Source organism: Sceloporus occidentalis, unplaced genomic scaffold (genome assembly GCF_023333645.1).
Source record: "Sceloporus occidentalis isolate IW3139 unplaced genomic scaffold, rSceOcc1.0.p SCAF_2, whole genome shotgun sequence".
NCBI lineage: Eukaryota > Metazoa > Chordata > Lepidosauria > Squamata > Phrynosomatidae > Sceloporus > Sceloporus occidentalis.
This window is the reverse complement of record NW_028316982.1, coordinates 72,721,913-72,739,055: the sequence shown is the minus strand read 5'-3', so window position 1 is coordinate 72,739,055 and position 17,143 is coordinate 72,721,913. Positions and strand designations below refer to the sequence as shown.

Below are 17,143 nucleotides of genomic sequence, written 5' to 3'. Positions count from 1 at the left end.
AGACTATTTTTACTGTATTGATGGTTTTAATATGTTGTTTTAATAATTGTATGGATGTCTGCTGTGAACCGCCCTGATGTTTCGAAGGGCGGTATACAAATAAAGTTTATTTATTATTTATTTGTTCCATGTGTCGGTTGAGTTTTGGTGGTTGGAACATTGGGGCATGGACGGGTGACAGTTGGTTCTAGTCAGAGAGGGTTCTGATGAGTCCAGGGAATGGACACAGTTCTAGGAGTTCCAGAGGGGGACTGAGGTTTAAGTCTAGAAGGAGAGGCTTATAACCTATGGTGATAAGTCCAGAGAGGGACTATATTTGGAAGGAGTCTAAAGTTAAGAGACTCAGTGTTAACCAAGCTCTAGGAAGGGAGTTTGGAGGTTCTTATGATCCTAAGGGATTGCATAGCCTGAATGGTTTGCTTTGGGTTAAGAGGAACAGGAATGATAAGGAGAAATCTGTAACAACTTTGCCAAGTAAAGATATGGTAACACCTGTACATAAAAGATATTTAATATGCTTTTGTTATTTCAATAAATTTTTATCTTTGTTTTAAAACTTGCTTGGCCTGAGTGAATAACACAAACACACACTACTATAGGAAAAAGACCATCATAAGAAAGGGTTGTGTCATGTAATTTTGGTGGCAGCCCAATAGGAAAGTTGTGGTGATCATTACAGTGAACAGCAGCTGCCTCCAGAAATCCTTACCAAACATGTATAAAACAGAGACAAAGAAAGGGCAGATATTCCTGCCCCACCAGTCTCCCCAGCACGGTCAAAAAACAATACAGTGGACCCTTGTTATACGCTGGGGTTTGGTTCAAAGATCCCCCGTATGTAACAAAATCCGTGGATGCTCAAGTCCCATTAAATATAATGACATAGCAAAATGGTGTCCCTTCTAAAAAATAGAAAATCAAGGTTTGATATTTGAAATTTATACTTTTTTGGAACATTTTCAAATAGTGTATGCTTGAATCCATATATAAAAAATCGATGTATAAGAAGGGCCGGCTGTATTTTTTTCCCTCATGGAAGTCATAAAAATGTGGAGGCTGGAGAAAACAGCAATAACAGTCATTGCTGATTGCATTTTGGAACGAGCCTTCAGGTGGACTGTAGAAGGTTCAAAATGTTTTGGTTGACCTATGCAAGGCTTACCAGTCCTGGTTGTTTGACTTTTAAACATGTTTTTACATGTCTAGGGTGGAGGAGGTAGATTACATTATTTTTTTTTCTTGCACATATTGTGAATTTTGAATAACAGGCTTGCTAAAATATGTTCAACAAACTCTTTACAATGTGCTAACCTGTCTTTTCATGTCATTTCTGCCAGTGGTATAAATTTTCTGTAAAAAGTAATGCTTAGTAACATATCTGCTTCACTAATTGAGGAATATCTGTAGTAGAAAGCAGATGATTTGAGAGGTTTTTCATCATTCTTCCTTCAAAAGGTTTTGGAGAAGCTATTCCTTGGATTTCCCAAAATGATTGTTAACAGTTCTCACCTCTGCCCCAAACTGGATACAGTTATTCCCTTGCTGCTGGCACACTACAACTCTTTAACCTTAGCAGTGTACTTGCTAACCTAGCCAATTCTCTGTACTAAGCAGAGCAGTATGCAAGGGGTGAAAAATGAGGTCTCCGACCAACAAATCAAACAAACATCACATTTCAAAGCTTAGAAATAGTATTTTAAGAACAAAATGGTGTTTAAAAATCATTAGGTTAAAAAAGATATTATGAGAAACAGCTTCACATTTTGCTCCAAATGAGATCCAGAGTTGTTTGTGAGACCCACACAAACATAATAAATAAACCAGGAAATGCCAAAATGGCATAAGATTTAAGGATTTAAACAGAAGAAGAAGATGTCAAAAACCTTTCATGAAAGTGAGAGAGAAACAGTCCTGCTGCCTGAACTGTCATGTGCATCTTTACCCCAGCTCTTCCATCTGTAAACTCTGGAAATCAGAAAGAGGGGAGTCATGGGTCAACAGACTCCACAGACAGGGCCAGGTAATCTGGAACTCCAGAGTCTGGACAGAGGTTTTCATGAGACATGGTAAATATTAAAGCTCTGCCAGTCACAATTATTTGGTTAAGATCTTGGGTCTTAACCCAAGACCCAAATACCTCCTTGAGATTACAGCAGGGATAGGTCACAAGTTATTGTTACTAAAATCCTCACACTTTCCCCAACCCCATCTATTGTAAACACTGGATAATAAGCTCAGAGGGAGCAAGGGAGTTGGTAACAGTAGTCTATGATATCCGTGTCAGGGACACTAACCCCACAAGCCTGGGCGCCACTATATATAGTGATGGGACAATATCATAAATATCCTTGTTCTTCATTGTAGCGGGCCACAGCAGGGTGATCAACATACCATTAGTGAGATGCCCAAGTGTGTTTTGTTTTCCTTGCCCTATATCTGAGCATGTGTTAACCTGCTTCCATCCCTTGATATTTTACACTACACAATCCCAGGCTGAACAATACATTTTAAAATATGAATCAAATATATTGTTCTGTCTAACTAGGCTAATCTTTCTCCTGATCTAGGCTATGAATTTTGAAGCTTTCTGGCTGAAGAGGTTCCAGATAAATAACAGAACTGTATGTGCATTAAGGCAAGCCTTTGAACTTTTGGAAGCTTGCCCATCCCATCTCTACTACCAATCCACTCAATAAGATACATTAGTTCTCGTTACAAATATAGATCAAATGATAATAGCAGCAGAATTAATTAGTCTCCAGAGGATTTTCCTTTTAAAAAATAGTTGCAAGAATCTACAGATTTCTTTTTTGATTGATGGTTTTTTGTTTTCCCAGTGGTAACATATTTACACAGTAAAACTAGATAGTGACAGCTGGGAGAGAGAAATAGTCAGGTTCTTGAGAATCTTTATTTCATCACAACAGTTTGCCCAAATGATGCCAAACTTCAACAGGGTGTTGGCTTGCACAGGTCCCAGTAAATGAACATTGCTATAAAGGAACACAGTGCTTTGCATTGATTTGTGCTCGGATAGCTATAGTATTATTCCATGAGTGCAAAACTTGAAGTTGGACTGTTTTCCATATAATCATGTGTGTGTGTGTGTGTGTGTGTGTGTGCTGTTGTATGCCTTCAGGTCATTTCTGCCCTATGCAACCCTATCATGGGGTTGGCAAGATTGGTTCAGAAAGGTTTGCCATTGCCATACTCTGAGGCTGAGAGAGTTGACTTGCCCAAGACCACCCAGTGGGTTTCCATGGCAGAGCCAGGATTTGAACCCTGGTCTCCCAGTGTTCAAGTCCAACACTCAAACCACTCTGCCACACTGGATCTCCCATATAATGATACATGGGAACCGAGCAGATGTTCTTCACATCTGAGTGGCAAATTTAACAGCCAGCATGATGTAGATGTTACAATATTGGACTGGGATTTGGGAAATTAGGTTGAAGTTCCCCAGTCCCATGATGTGGGACTAGCCATCCTTTCTTAACATCCTGATCTACTTCACCGGGTTTTTCTGAGGGTAGTGTAGGAGCTGGGTGAGTCAAGTGTGCTGCCTCAGGGTCTTTGGAGCAGAGGCAGAATGTAAACATAACAAACAAAGAACAAACAAATAATGGGTTGAGTTGGAAACAGAATAGTGCTTTTGTGGCCTTCTTACATCTTTATTGCATGTGGAAATGAAAAAGACACATTTTATGTGAAAATGGTTACATGTTATATCTAAAAGGTTTTGAACTATCATTTTTGATATTTTTTGGCTGTGTTTATGTTCTGAAGTTTTTTTCAAAAACAAACAATAAAAAACTATAAAAAGGTAATCCATTACAGACATGCCACTCTTAAATAAGAAGTACAGTGGCCCCTTGGTATCCACTGGGACTTGTTTCCAGGACTCACATGGAAACCAAAATTTGTGGATGCTCAAGTCCCATTAGATACAATGGCATAGTAAAATGGAATCCCTTATAGAAAATGGCAAAATCAAAATTTGCTTTTTCGATTTAAAAAAATATATTTTCAAGCTGTGGATGGTTGAATCCATGAATGCAGAATCTGTGGCTATGTACATCTGACTGCAGTGTGTTAAAGGGAAGCTGGGATGATGCAGTGGTTTGAGTTCTAGACCAGAATTCAGATCCCTGCTCAGCCATGGAAACCCACTGACCTTGGGCAAGTCATACTCTCTCAGCCTAAAAAGAAGTCAGTGACAAAACTATGAATAAATCTTGTCAAAACAACCCTTATGGGTAACCGTAAGCAGAAGTCAACCTAAAAGAACAAAACCACTACCACAGTGTCTTAAGGAGTAATGGTAACACATTACTTTTCTAAAGTAGTGTCTCCAGTTTGAATCCCCCCCTACTTTAAATATACACCACATCCCTACAGCCTCTTTACCTAGCATCATTTGAATGAGCCCTAGTGCATGAACATTAATACTATTGCAGTATATTTCTACACGTTTCAGTTCTGTAAGTAAAAGTGTTTCAGGGGTTTTAAATGGCAAGGAAAGGAGTACTACACACCCATTTGCAGGATGCCATGATTGCTATTAACAGTGCAAACCACTTAACGATGAGGCTTCAAGACATTCACTCCATGATCAATTAGCCTACTTACTTGGATGGGCATGGTTTCCTTCATATAGATTTTAAAGTCTGATGAAAGTATCTCACCAAGTGAGCAGTTTGTTGATGGATATAGCTGTTGCTGGGTGCTTTCAGAGTTTTTGGTCAAATATAAAATGTGTATTTTTCAGAGCCACATTTGTTCTTCCTATACCCAATTTTTATCTTAACACCATTTTCTTTTTGCTGTGAAACATTAAGATAAATCTTGTTCTCTTTTTTAAAAAGTACACTTAACGGTTTGAATGTGTAGAATATGTGTGTGTAAAAGAGAATTAAATATTGACAAAAAGAGAAAAGAGTGCAAAAGGTAAGACTGCCCGGAGGTGTGATATATACATATATATAAGACACTAATTTTTTTTTTTCTTACCACATTGCAGATCTCGCCTTGCAGATTTTTTCACAAACTGCCAACCTGAGTCACGGTCTATTAGTAGCTGTCTGAAGGAAAACTATGCTGACTGCCTCCTTGCTTACTCTGGGCTTATTGGTAAGGTTTTCTTTTTCTGGTTTTCTTTTTCTTTCTTTTTTAGTGGAAAGTGACACGTTATTTGGTGTTCCATTTGAAAATGAAGAAAACTATTCAAAACAAAGCAAAACAGGCATCTTTGAAATGTTCAGTGAATGTCAGAAATAAAATAAATACATAAGGGCAAAACTTCATAGCTTAGTTCAGCTCTCTAAGGGTTATTCTCTGTTTTCAGTTACATTTAATTTTATCTCTATAATTGTAATTCTAATTGCAAAGACATCAAATAGAAATGAAAATTAAACATAGAAAAGTGTTGATTGTGATTGGAAGTGCTGCTAGGGAGGAAAGAATGTTTGGAGGGAAAGGGGAGATTTGTTACAAGTATTTGTAAGGATTGGGCCTGGTCCAATTTAAGTTGAGGACCACTGGAAGAGGAGCATACATGACAAGTCATATCTAGCCAGTTCTGCGACATCAGTTTTGGATAGAAACGTTGGCAAGGAACATGCTTTGGAGAAGAACGTGCATCAAAAGTCATATCCAGCAAGTTCTGCAACATTATCTACAGTCAAGGAAGTCTGCTTCTACAGTAGGATCTTGCTTGATGAATAGGGTCAGCTGGTAGTTGAGTGACTTTGGAGCCTCTTTGCCATATTCTCCTGTAGTTGGGTTGGATAACACTGGAAGCATTTTTTTTAAAGACAGAGCACTCATCACAGGACCTTATATCATAATCTTCTGAGTCTTCATGCTTCCTAGAAATGTGAGTGCCTAGTGTGGATATAGGAGGAAACCCCTTTTTCCTCATTTTTCTACCTACCCCCCTCCACCAATGATTTTAATCATTTCCCCCCTCCTTTATTGTGCCCTATTGACCCTAACTCCAAATTCCTTGTGGGTACTCGTGCTTTTGGGATCTAATAAATACCATGGGATCATCATGGTAGTGAATGCCTATGATAATTCTAGGATATGAGTTGTTACCACAGAGAAGACATTTTTTGTCAGGATTCCAGTTTTTAACTGTTAACACGCTCATCTCTAATTGTATTCAATGTTAGCCTGGTACAGGTCTTCCAAACTCTTAAGCATGGAGGAGACGGTATGCATGTGTCTACATGCCAGCCTTCTCACCTCTAACAGGAAAAGTCTGAAGGGAGATGTAACTTTCTTCACCTGGCTACAGTCTTCGATGAATTTGGGAGTCCTGCAAAGTCATGGGGGCTGAGAGATGAAAAATTCCTCTGGTGCCCTTCCACTCTTTGTCTGTATAGGACTTTTCTATTTCCCATATAGAGTAAGAAAATTAATTGCAAATACATATAACTCTATGAACTTCTTTCTTACTGTAAATTTTTGAATATTTTGACATACCATATGCTATGGTATCAAAATTATTTCTTGTTTCTTAGGAAAGGATACAGTAACATTGATAAATGAAACCAACAGTACCCATTTATCTTCTAATTTGCTTCTAGTGGCTCTGCATGAGAAGAAGCCCACTGCTGTCTTTTTCAAACCCTTTCTGATGTATTTTTCATTACCTGCAAAAACAATCTCTTCAGATCATCTCCTTACATAAGATTTGGTTTTATCATTGCTACCTCTGCTTGAATGTCTGTCAGGTACCACAGACATACTTTAGTGTGAGCCCCTGAATTGATACTGTGCCAGTTGCTGAGAGAAATTACTCATGTTAAAGGTGTGTGTGTGCACGCACGTTCGCATAAGGGGGGAATGGGAGAGAAACATAAGAAACAAATAGCACAGAGGCTACATATTAGATGTGTTTCAAGTTCAGAATCTACAACTGTCACAAAACATTCCTGCTTCTGCTAGGTGTGAAAATTGCAGCTGAGACTCCTGTAGCTGTTAAGCAAATCTTTTCTGATGAGATAATACCTGAGGGAAACATGAACAAAACTGAATGCTCTTGTTCAGAAAGGAAATGTGTTAAGATATATTTGAGAGCCATTTCTTTAAAAATATGTGTGTGAAAAATTGAGCGCATTGGACATACATGAGCTGTGACATTTCAAGGATCTCCCTGTTTGTATGTAGATATGTCCCAGTTAATTAATCCACTGCAAGTCTTCCAACAAAAATTATTCTGTGTCACTCAAAGATTTGCTAGTTAGGGTGAAAGAAATGCAATGACACACTAGATGTTATCTGTTTAATATCCTTGGGCCAGAATGGCAACTTCTCTATACCCATCAGTCCATCTGTAGATGAAAATGGGTATGATGACTGGAAAAGTAAGACTGCTTTAGAGAATCTCATGAAGAAATGTTTTCATGGACGAAAATGCAAAAGATGACTTAACTAGCTGCTGATGAAAGAAGTTGACTCTTAGATCAAGACTATCTTAGACATCAGATACAGTCAAGTAATGTATGGATGCTAGCTGCTGGCAAGAAGTAACTTTGGTACTAATGGATAAGTTAGAATAACAGCTGCTGGCAAGTCATTCCCAGACACAGTGACTTTTGCTGAGGATTTTATTGGAGCCATTATGCAATTTAACCTTAAGGATAACCTAGTTCCTGCAGAGATGTCCTTTTATGTTTCCATGGGCAAAGACACTGCACAAATGCTAGAAGAAAGACTGCAAAAACACTCTTTGGCATCAAGATCAAGGGAATAGGTCCCTAAGGAAGCAAAATCAAGTGGAGATCTGACTTTTGAGCAAAAACATACATTCTTCTTTCTTCCTAGCAGTCTCAAAACACAGACAAGAGGATGGAGACTGCCTAATATAACAAGAGTTCACATTTTGCTTACTGGAGTTACTCATAAAAATTTACAGCCTTCCAACTTTTTGGGGGGTGGGGTGGGGGAAGGAGTACAAAGGTCTCTGTCAAATTAAGATAAAACTGGAACAAATTCATAATGTAGGACAGAGTTGGAAGATGTATGGCATTTTACAGCACCTATAAGCCTTAGCTTACACAATAATAATATATAATAATAAATATTTATTTATATCCCGCCTCTTCCGAGTGGTGAGAAATGATGGGAGTTGTAGTCCAGTGTCTGGTGGGACCATGTTCCTGATCCCTTGCCATCACTGGTAATAGGAGGCCTCTGTCAATGAAGCAGTTTAATCCACTCTGTTTTTTAATCAGAACTTTAAAGGAGTTTAGGATAGGGTTCAGAGGCTTGTAGAGTAAATGGAATAAAATACGGAGTAAAATGCAGAATGGATTCACTTGATATGGAAGCCACTGGGTCAGGGACGTAGCCAGGATTTTAGGAAGGGGGAGTCCAGACTAAGTGCCCCCATTATAATGGGGCTTGGGTGCGGCGGGCACTCTGTATACATAAATGTGTGAATGAAAATATACACATTAAAAAACCAAAAATATTTTCATTCATATATTATGTGAAGCTGGGTGCAGTGATAGCCATATGTCGTTGTAAAGGGGTGTGTAGGTCACAAGAATAAAAAGTTTGAGAACCACTGGGCTAAACATGAGTACCTTAAATAATCTGTTTATTACTCCTTTGTGCATTTAAAAATGTGTGCATGTTGTAGAGGACAGATTTTGTCCAGAAGTTCAGAAATGTTCTTCTATCTTCTTTCTAAATCCAAGACCCTGCCTAGTTGTTGGTAAATCTGGGGGGGGGGGGGGGGGTGTGCATTAACAAAGTAGAAGCCACAGACATCTTACCTACATGGCTGTCAGAATTCCTCTCTTCTCACCTTTCCCACTGATTTTCCTGCTCATGTAGAGATTTACGTTTTTAAAAAATTAAATTAAAATATTTTAATTTTAAAATTTATTTTTAATTTTTAACTTAAATTAATTTAATTTTTTTTTAAAAAAATTTATGTATTGGCAACTGAAACTAACACTTCTTATAGCCATTTTTCAAGGAAGAAATGCAACTATTCAAAAAAAAAACTTACTATGTTCTCCAGTCTAATGGCATGGAAGTTCCATGTGCCAAAATCATTTATCACCAGAAAACTAGCAGTGCTGTTTTAAGGACTCTCCATGCATTTGTGCCAGTACATTTTAATTCATTAATAATACAAACAAACAAATTATTTAATATCCCACCCTTCAGGGCAGCTTATAATAAACACACCAATTAAAACACCTAAACAATCAAATGTAAAAACCCAATATATATAATTAGTTATAAACCAATTCCTAAAATTATCTGATTTATTAAATGAGAAAGCACCGCAAGAACACCTTACAACATAAAAATGATGGGTAATAATCACTTCAGGGTATATTTGCCATATTAAAGCAGTCATTAAAATTGGATCTGATACTCTTTGATGTGCAGGGAAGAAACTCTGTCTTCTACTTGCACATATTAGTGAGAACCAGATGGTTTAATCATAGTCCATAATGCTGATTTTTAAAAAAAAAAAAATAAAGAAGCAAGAGATTTGATTTTCAGTTATGATTTTTATTAACTTTTGAAATGAAATTAATTTTTAAAAAATAACATTTGATTGTAATACAAATTGCAAAAATACACATGTTGCAATGTGTTTATGTTTTAGCCAATTAGCCATGTCTTTCAGGCACATTTTCTGGCAGCCGCATCCATTCCCCCACAACATCATTATTCTATTTCCTACCACATCCGCACCCTACATTCTAGGCCATGGAACATGCATAGCCATCATTACGCTGTTGGGAACAGATTTTCATCTTTAGTATTCCCTCCCCCGCCCCGCTTAAATAGTTCTTGTACTTTTACATACTGTGGGTTTCCTCTGACCAAGCTGATACATCTCTCTTGTTTTGAATAATGTTTTGGCAGCACTTCAGACTTTGATTAATATAGAGCATTAGAGGGTAAGTTTAAAGAGTGATCAATTTCAGTTCTAGTTCCAAGTCCACCAAAGTCTCCATAATGTTTAAGGGTTTTTTACTTTTGACTTCTCTCAAAATAGATGTTTTAGTTACTTTGAAAAACACACACATCTAAACATAGCACACGAGACTCAGAGCACTCCAGCACTACACCCTGTTGATATTCTTTGTCCACCATTTAGTAATGCACAGCCCATTACTATAAAATTAACTAAAATGGTTAGTTACAATGAAAAAGGAGTAAATTTAATTAATGCCAATTTACAGCTGTAATGTAACCTAGTTATATCTTCATTATATGGGGAAGAGAACTAGCTAAAAGTAACTCATTTGTATTAGTATTAATTTTATTTATACCCTGCCATTTCCCCCCAAAATGGGATTCAAGGCAGTTTACAAGCGCGTTGCAAGCGCAACGCAAAAAGAACCTGCTTTTGCGGGGGGGGGGGGGTTCCGCTGGTGAGAAGCACCACTGTTTGGCAGCTGAGGCTTTCCTCTGGCAGAAATCCAGGCGCTGGCAGGCCACCCTTTTTGGGCGGTCTGTTCCGCGCCAATAAGTGTATAACAAAAACTTGCAATTAGGTTGTTTTATTTGTAATGAATTGCTAAGAAAATTGATAGGTTCCGGAGGACTCATGAAATAGATGTAGTTTACCTGTCAAGCCTAAAACTTGATAACTAACTATGTCAGTGAGGTAGAGAAAGAACAAGCTGAAAAAAATGTGTTTGAAGTCCAAGATGTGAGCTATAAGAAGACCCCACACAACCCCCTAAAGGAGATTGAAAGTAATCTAATCAGTTTGACTTCATTTCTGTCCCCTTGTTTATATTCCAAATTTATGTTTATTTTACTTACTGTCTTTCAGTCATATCCTGATGGGATATAACTCAATGAACATGCAGTTGGTCCTCCAAATCCACAGATTTTGTATCCACTAACTCACCTACCCACTGTTTAAAAATATTCCCACAATACCCAGGAGACTGGCTGGCCCTGCAAACCCCTTACCTGCCATCACCATAGAATCCTCTCTGATGGCCCCAATCACGGTCTGTGATTTTGGAAGTGGGTGCCTGGTCATGTGAGTATAGCCGGGTGCCCTGTTTCCACCTTTACAGGCTGTGGCAGGGGCTTTCAGAGAGGATGCAATGGCAGCAACAGGTAAGGGGCATGTGGTGGTGGTGGCAGTCTGTGATGCAGCACTGGGTGGGCATGTGAACATCCACCCATTGCCGCTCTGGAATGGTGACTGACATTGGTAGAAACTGTGGGTAGGATACCACAGGTTGGCCCATGGTATCCTGCCCACCTGTTTAGGGCCCAGGTGTGCCATTCTGGTTGCAAAAAATTCTGCTGTAATGAGGTACTCTTGATTCCACAGTATGCTCACCCTTGTTTTAAACCCTGGTTTGATACAGTGCTTCCTGTCCTTTTTTGGCAGGCTTTAGTTCTGTTTAGAAAATACATAATACTTTTAACTTGTTTTCTCTTTTTTTAAAAGTTCACTTTTCCATTATTAACCTTTACAAACTACATAGATTGTCTCATTTTTACCTCTGGGACCTTTATTAAAATCTACACCTGTATTCAGTAGCAAAACAGCCACTGATTTTTAACAGAATTGGATTATACCTATAGTATATAATACTATTACATATAAACAGTTTCAATCACAATTGTATCTAATATTTAATGAGAAATAATTACATTGTAAACAGTCCCTCAAATCAACTGTCTATTGTGGGGCTAAAGGTCAGCTAACAAGTATTTCTGTTTAAATATTATAAAGGCGTCTCTAGATCTCCAGATATTTTATGTGCATTTGTTTGCAATTCAACAGGTTTCCTGGACACTTAGTTCTATATCACTGATTGCACTGTGCACATGGCATGAGCACACCCTTCAATTTATACTTCATATTTATCTTTCATCAAGCACTAATTAATAGCATTCGTGAGACTTGTCCATTTGACTGCATCCCTCCACCTGTATTTCATTAATACAAATTTGCCAGGCTTCTGCAGACTCTAAGCAGTTACCCGTCTCTGGAGTTGTTAGTCAAAATGTGAAAGTGAGATGGTTTGCCATCTAAATCAGTCAACTTCACGGACACAGCAAAAGTATCCTTTTGGATTAATGATCAGAGTATATTATAACCTTATTTTTTTCTCCATAGCAGTTTGCTAATTTTTGTGTTTCATTGCCTCCTTTTTCATGTATGAAGTGCTTGTGGATGATCTGTTCTGTTTCTATCAGGCCTCAGCAATAGAAATGATCCATATTCATATATGTATATTGCCAATAGGGTTATATAATCTTTTCATACTCAGTGAGATCTACGGTATATATTCACCTCTTTTTATTTACACCATAAAAGTTTGGCAATCTACACATTTACTGTATATATCCATGTATAAGTCTAAAAATTATAGCCAAAAAATCAACCCAAAAAGCCTAGCTAGACATATCCACAGATCAGTGTAAGTACTGTACCTTAACTCTTATCAAAATTGGAACCATCCGCTTCTCTGAGTAGAATGGTGAATGGCAAGATCTTAGGGGTGAAACAGACGGTCAAAAAGAGCCAGCTTCCTGGCAGACTAAAGGCATGGTGTTCAGACAGCAACATGCTCCCCAGTCTACCAGGAAGCCGCACGGGTGACCGCACATGCTACGGATCCATGGCATTTCAGCAGCGCAGCTGAAAAAACTCTACCATGGTGGCTTTCTGCCACTCCTTTTTGTACCACAAAAAAGACTGGTTGGGGGAATGGCATGTGGTTGCCGCAGCCCCAACCCAGCAAGCAAAGGGGAGGTGACAAGTCGCTCCTTACCCGCTGTCTGTTTCGCCCCTTACTCCATCCCAGGAGAACATAAAAGAAGGGCCAGTCCCCCTCTTCTCTCTCCACTCCAGCACTGCTTCTGGCCTTTTTTTTAAAAAAAAATGCCTGGGTGAAAAAATAGTTACATTCTTTAGAATCATTTTCCTTAGCTTCATCCTTTGCGACATACCCTATATTTTACCCTTGACATATCCCTGGGTTATTTCAAAAGCCATAATTTAAGCCCCCAAACCTCCCCTCAATTTATAATTGAGGTTGACCTATACATGAGTATATACATTACTTCTTTTAAGTTGTACAGTAGCTTTCCTGCCCCCAGCCCTGATGCTATTCAGTGACTGGAAATACTGCTCACTGTTTCCCCCCAGTATATATCAGATTGTCTAGAGAGAACCAAATTTTCTTTTCATCATCACAGTCCTTACATGTGATTAACCTCTGTTGTCACTCCAAAACTTTGGAAGTACAGTGTGCCCTCGGTATCCAAGGGGGATCCGTTCAAGACCGCGCCGCAGATACCAAAATCCAAGGATGCTCAAGTCCCACTGTTATTAATGGCGACACGGCCACAGATGGCAAGTCTGCAGATAATGAGGGCCCACTCTACATGGTTTGAGTCCATTTTGTTCTGTTTTTTTTAAATGGAATCAATACCATTTGCTCTAGGGAATATTTATGTTTGTTATGTTTTCTTATGTGTCTTCATGTTTCTTTCTTTTTGCACTTCTGTTAACAATCTTTCATGCATGTCCTGTTTTCAGCTCATGAAATTCTCAAATCATAGTAGATTTTGTATACTGCACTAGCCAAGGGCTGATTTCAGCAATGCAATAATATCCACAGTTTTGCTTCTTAATTCACTTAATGCTTTCTCTGCCAATATCCTTCATACTTAAAGATTATCTGAAATACATTGGTTGTTCCTTGGGCACACAGAATAAATGAAATTGCTATTCTCTTTCATTATTGCTTTAGAATAAGTAACACTTATTTTGATTTATACAGCTGTCGTTATAACGTGTGGATAATATTTGAAGAATAGACTGTCCACAGATTGAAGCAGCCATCACTGCATCAACAATAGTTATCTGTCTTGTTTTGATACTCTTCCTTGTAACTAATCAGATGATCCTTACAAAAGAATGAATTCTTCGTCCTTCTGATATTTATATTGTAATCCATCTTGGCTTGTCTCACAAATTGATATTCATTTCTTGATTTGGTTTCCATGAGTATGATAGATGACTCCAAAAGGAATAATAATTTAGAGTGGTATTTTTGTTTTTGTTTTTTAAATAGGTACTGTTATGACACCAAATTATTTAAACTACAACAGTCTCAGTGTCTCTCCATGGTGTGATTGCAGCAACAGTGGCAATGATCTAGAAGAATGTTTGAAATTTTTGAACTTCTTCCAGGATAATATATGCCTTAGTGAGTACCATATTTATGTTTGGTAAAATATTTTTAAGGATTTGTTTATGCAATAATATATTCTGCTGTTGGAAACTTGAGGGTTGTTTACAACATCACAATTCAACTATAGTTTTTTCAGGATCATTATTCCCATGGACAGAAAGTCTTGGGTGTTCGTTCTGCAACATACTCTCACCAGTTATCTTGAGTGATTCACTATTTACATATTTTTCTCTATAGACTTTTTGACCATTACCCATCACTGTGGTACTGTTTACACAGCCTCTTAGATCACTATTGTGTAATGAATATAGTAGCCATAAAGATACTACATTTGAGTGATTAGAGTACAACTTGCACTACATGTCCCATGGAATGAGACCACATGTCCATTTCATTCAGTGTCCTTTGTCCCACAGCGATCAACCAAACATTTTGGAAAACCATAACCATAAGGGAGCCAGAGAAATATATGGAAGACCAGCAACTGCTAGTCATGATGGTGATAAGGCAACTTCAAGAATTAAAGGCAAAAGAAATGAAAGCAATCGCTCTCTCTGATAACACTCTGACTCTTAGACCTTGCCTGTAAATTCCTGCCTTTAATTCGTGAAGCCTTATCACTATCATGACTAGCAGTTGCTGGTCTTCCATATATTTCTCTAGCTCCCTTATAGAGTCATCTAAAATAGTCACCATTATCACACTTTCTGTTAAGAAAACACATACATTAATTACATGTCACATATAAAGGGAAAGATGAATTGAACCTGATGCTTACATAAATTTCAGGATCCCCCCCCCCCCCCCGTCTGCTGCAAACATATTTTGAAGGATTTTCTACCCTTCTACAGCAGTTTTTTGGGAATGCTTGACGTACTGCACCAGGGAAGCAAGACTGGGTCCCTCTCTCACTTATACTGCATTCCATTCACACTGGATGACAAATCAGCCATTGGTTGCAATCATTCTTTCTCCTCTGTCCTGAATCAGTTTCAGTTATCAGTAACTTGTTGAAGAAAAAGAGCATTGACTGGACTTACTCCTGATACCATTGATCTGTGTACAACAGATTTGATTGGCATATGCAGGCTGCTCTGGCTTATTTCAAGTTGGAGTCCAATCATATAGATTTTTTTTTTAATTTGGTATTTCCACATATGCCAACATATGGGTAAATCCTTGTACAGCATTAAAAGATTTAAAGGTTATGCAAGCCCCAAAATTTTGTTATAGACTGGAATACAGTGGGCCCTTCATAACCACTGAGGTTTGGTTCCAGGGCTTCCCATGGATAACAAAATCTGTGGATGCTCACGTCCCATTAAATACAGTGGCATAGTGAAATGGTGTCCCTTATATAAAGTGACAAAATCAAGTTTTGATTTTTTCCCCCGAATTCATATATTTTTAAGCCGTGGATGGTTGAATCCATGGATGATAAATTCACAGATACAGAGGAGCAACTGTACTTTTAACCCTATTCTTGCATGGAAGAATCAATAATTTCAACATTTTCTCCCTAATGTGAAGAAATGTTAGCATTTCTGTGCAGTTTTTAGCAACATTTTGTAATTAAGGGCTTATTTTTAACCAGTTAATTTCTACTCTAATGTGCCAAATACACTTTTTTTGCCCAGAAATCTGTTGTTATGCTCGCATACAACACTGTTTCCAGTGGGGGAAAACTGATGTTTGCAAAGAAGACAATTTTTTTGTACAAAAACCAGAATCATGTTTTCTGTGTAAAAACAGCATATGTTTTAGTTGAAACAGATTTGCCGGAAAAAGGATTTATCAAGGAAAATAAAGTGTATAAGTGATTGTTTATATCCATGCAATATACACATTGGGGGGAAGGGGGACCCAAAACATTCATATAAACCATCCCCTAGTACCTTTTCTTTTTCACAGGTCACATTGTGACTCTTTTGAAAAGAAATGCTAAGCCATTGTGTCACCTTTTATAAATGGGCCTCAGGCTGATGAGATTTCCTCTCGAGCAGTTTACAAGGGAAGAGTGAAAGTTTTCCCTTCATTGTTTTCAACGATATGTGATTTGTTTATAGATGAGAAACCAGACAATCTTCTTAGTTTAGGAAACAAGCCAGGTTCAAATTTTCATTTCTGATCCTGGCTTGTTACTCTGATCCAAAGGTGAGGAACCTGTGATCTTCCAGATGGTGTTTTTATTTCAGTTCCATCAGTTTCTAGCCTGTGAGACCAGAATAGTCAGGCATGATGGCACTTGGAGAGAACAGGACCTAGTGGGTGACAGGTTCCCCCCAAGACTCCTGTTTACCATAATTAAGACTAAGCATAGTGCCACTTTAGTACATAAGAACAAATTAATAACTGAAAGCAGAAGTAAAATCTTTCAAACTTCTTATAAGCAGCAGAGGGGGATAATATAATGCTAGGCCATAATTTGCCATTATGCCCAAACCCAGCCATTATCTCCAGGTTAGAAAAATGCCGTGGGAACTGAGAAGTAGCCTTGAATTGCACACTTTAGATCTTGCTTAAATGTGAAAAGCTAATAGACTGTTAAACCTATTTATCAAATTAGAAATGTGACTTATGAACATGCGTGTTAATTTCTGAAGGCTACAGGACTCCCTCAAACTTGTTGATGCCCACATGCGTTTTTATTGTTTTAATCATTTGTTAATGTACTAATTTAGCAATGTGATCATTATTGCATCATTACACACTCTATTTTAAAAGAAACACCCTACTTCCATTGTCCTCTCTTTTGCTGTCAGAATAAAAATGTTAATGAAGATAAAGCAATGACATTAGAGGACACTGTGAGGAAAAATTATACTCACCCTGGCAGAGAGACCTTTTCCTCATGAAGAAATTAAAGGTGTCCCTGCTTTAATAGCATTTTAGTGAAGGGGGATAAATGTTCCATTATCCTTTTTGTT

The 17,143-nt window shown here is 38.0% G+C and overlaps 1 protein-coding gene across 5 annotated transcripts in view; it reads left to right on the top strand.

Annotated features, from left to right (window-relative positions):
* GFRA1 (GDNF family receptor alpha 1) overlaps positions 1-17,143 on the top strand; it is a 278,423-nt gene that overhangs the window by 214,937 nt on the left and 46,343 nt on the right. For all 5 annotated transcript variants that reach the window (XM_089509991.1, XM_089509992.1, XM_089509994.1 and 2 more), the window contains exons 6-7: positions 5,021-5,130; positions 14,097-14,231. In XM_089509991.1, coding sequence (XP_089366117.1) covers positions 5,021-5,130; positions 14,097-14,231 — 245 coding nt within the window. The remainder of the gene's footprint in view (positions 1-5,020; positions 5,131-14,096; positions 14,232-17,143) is intronic.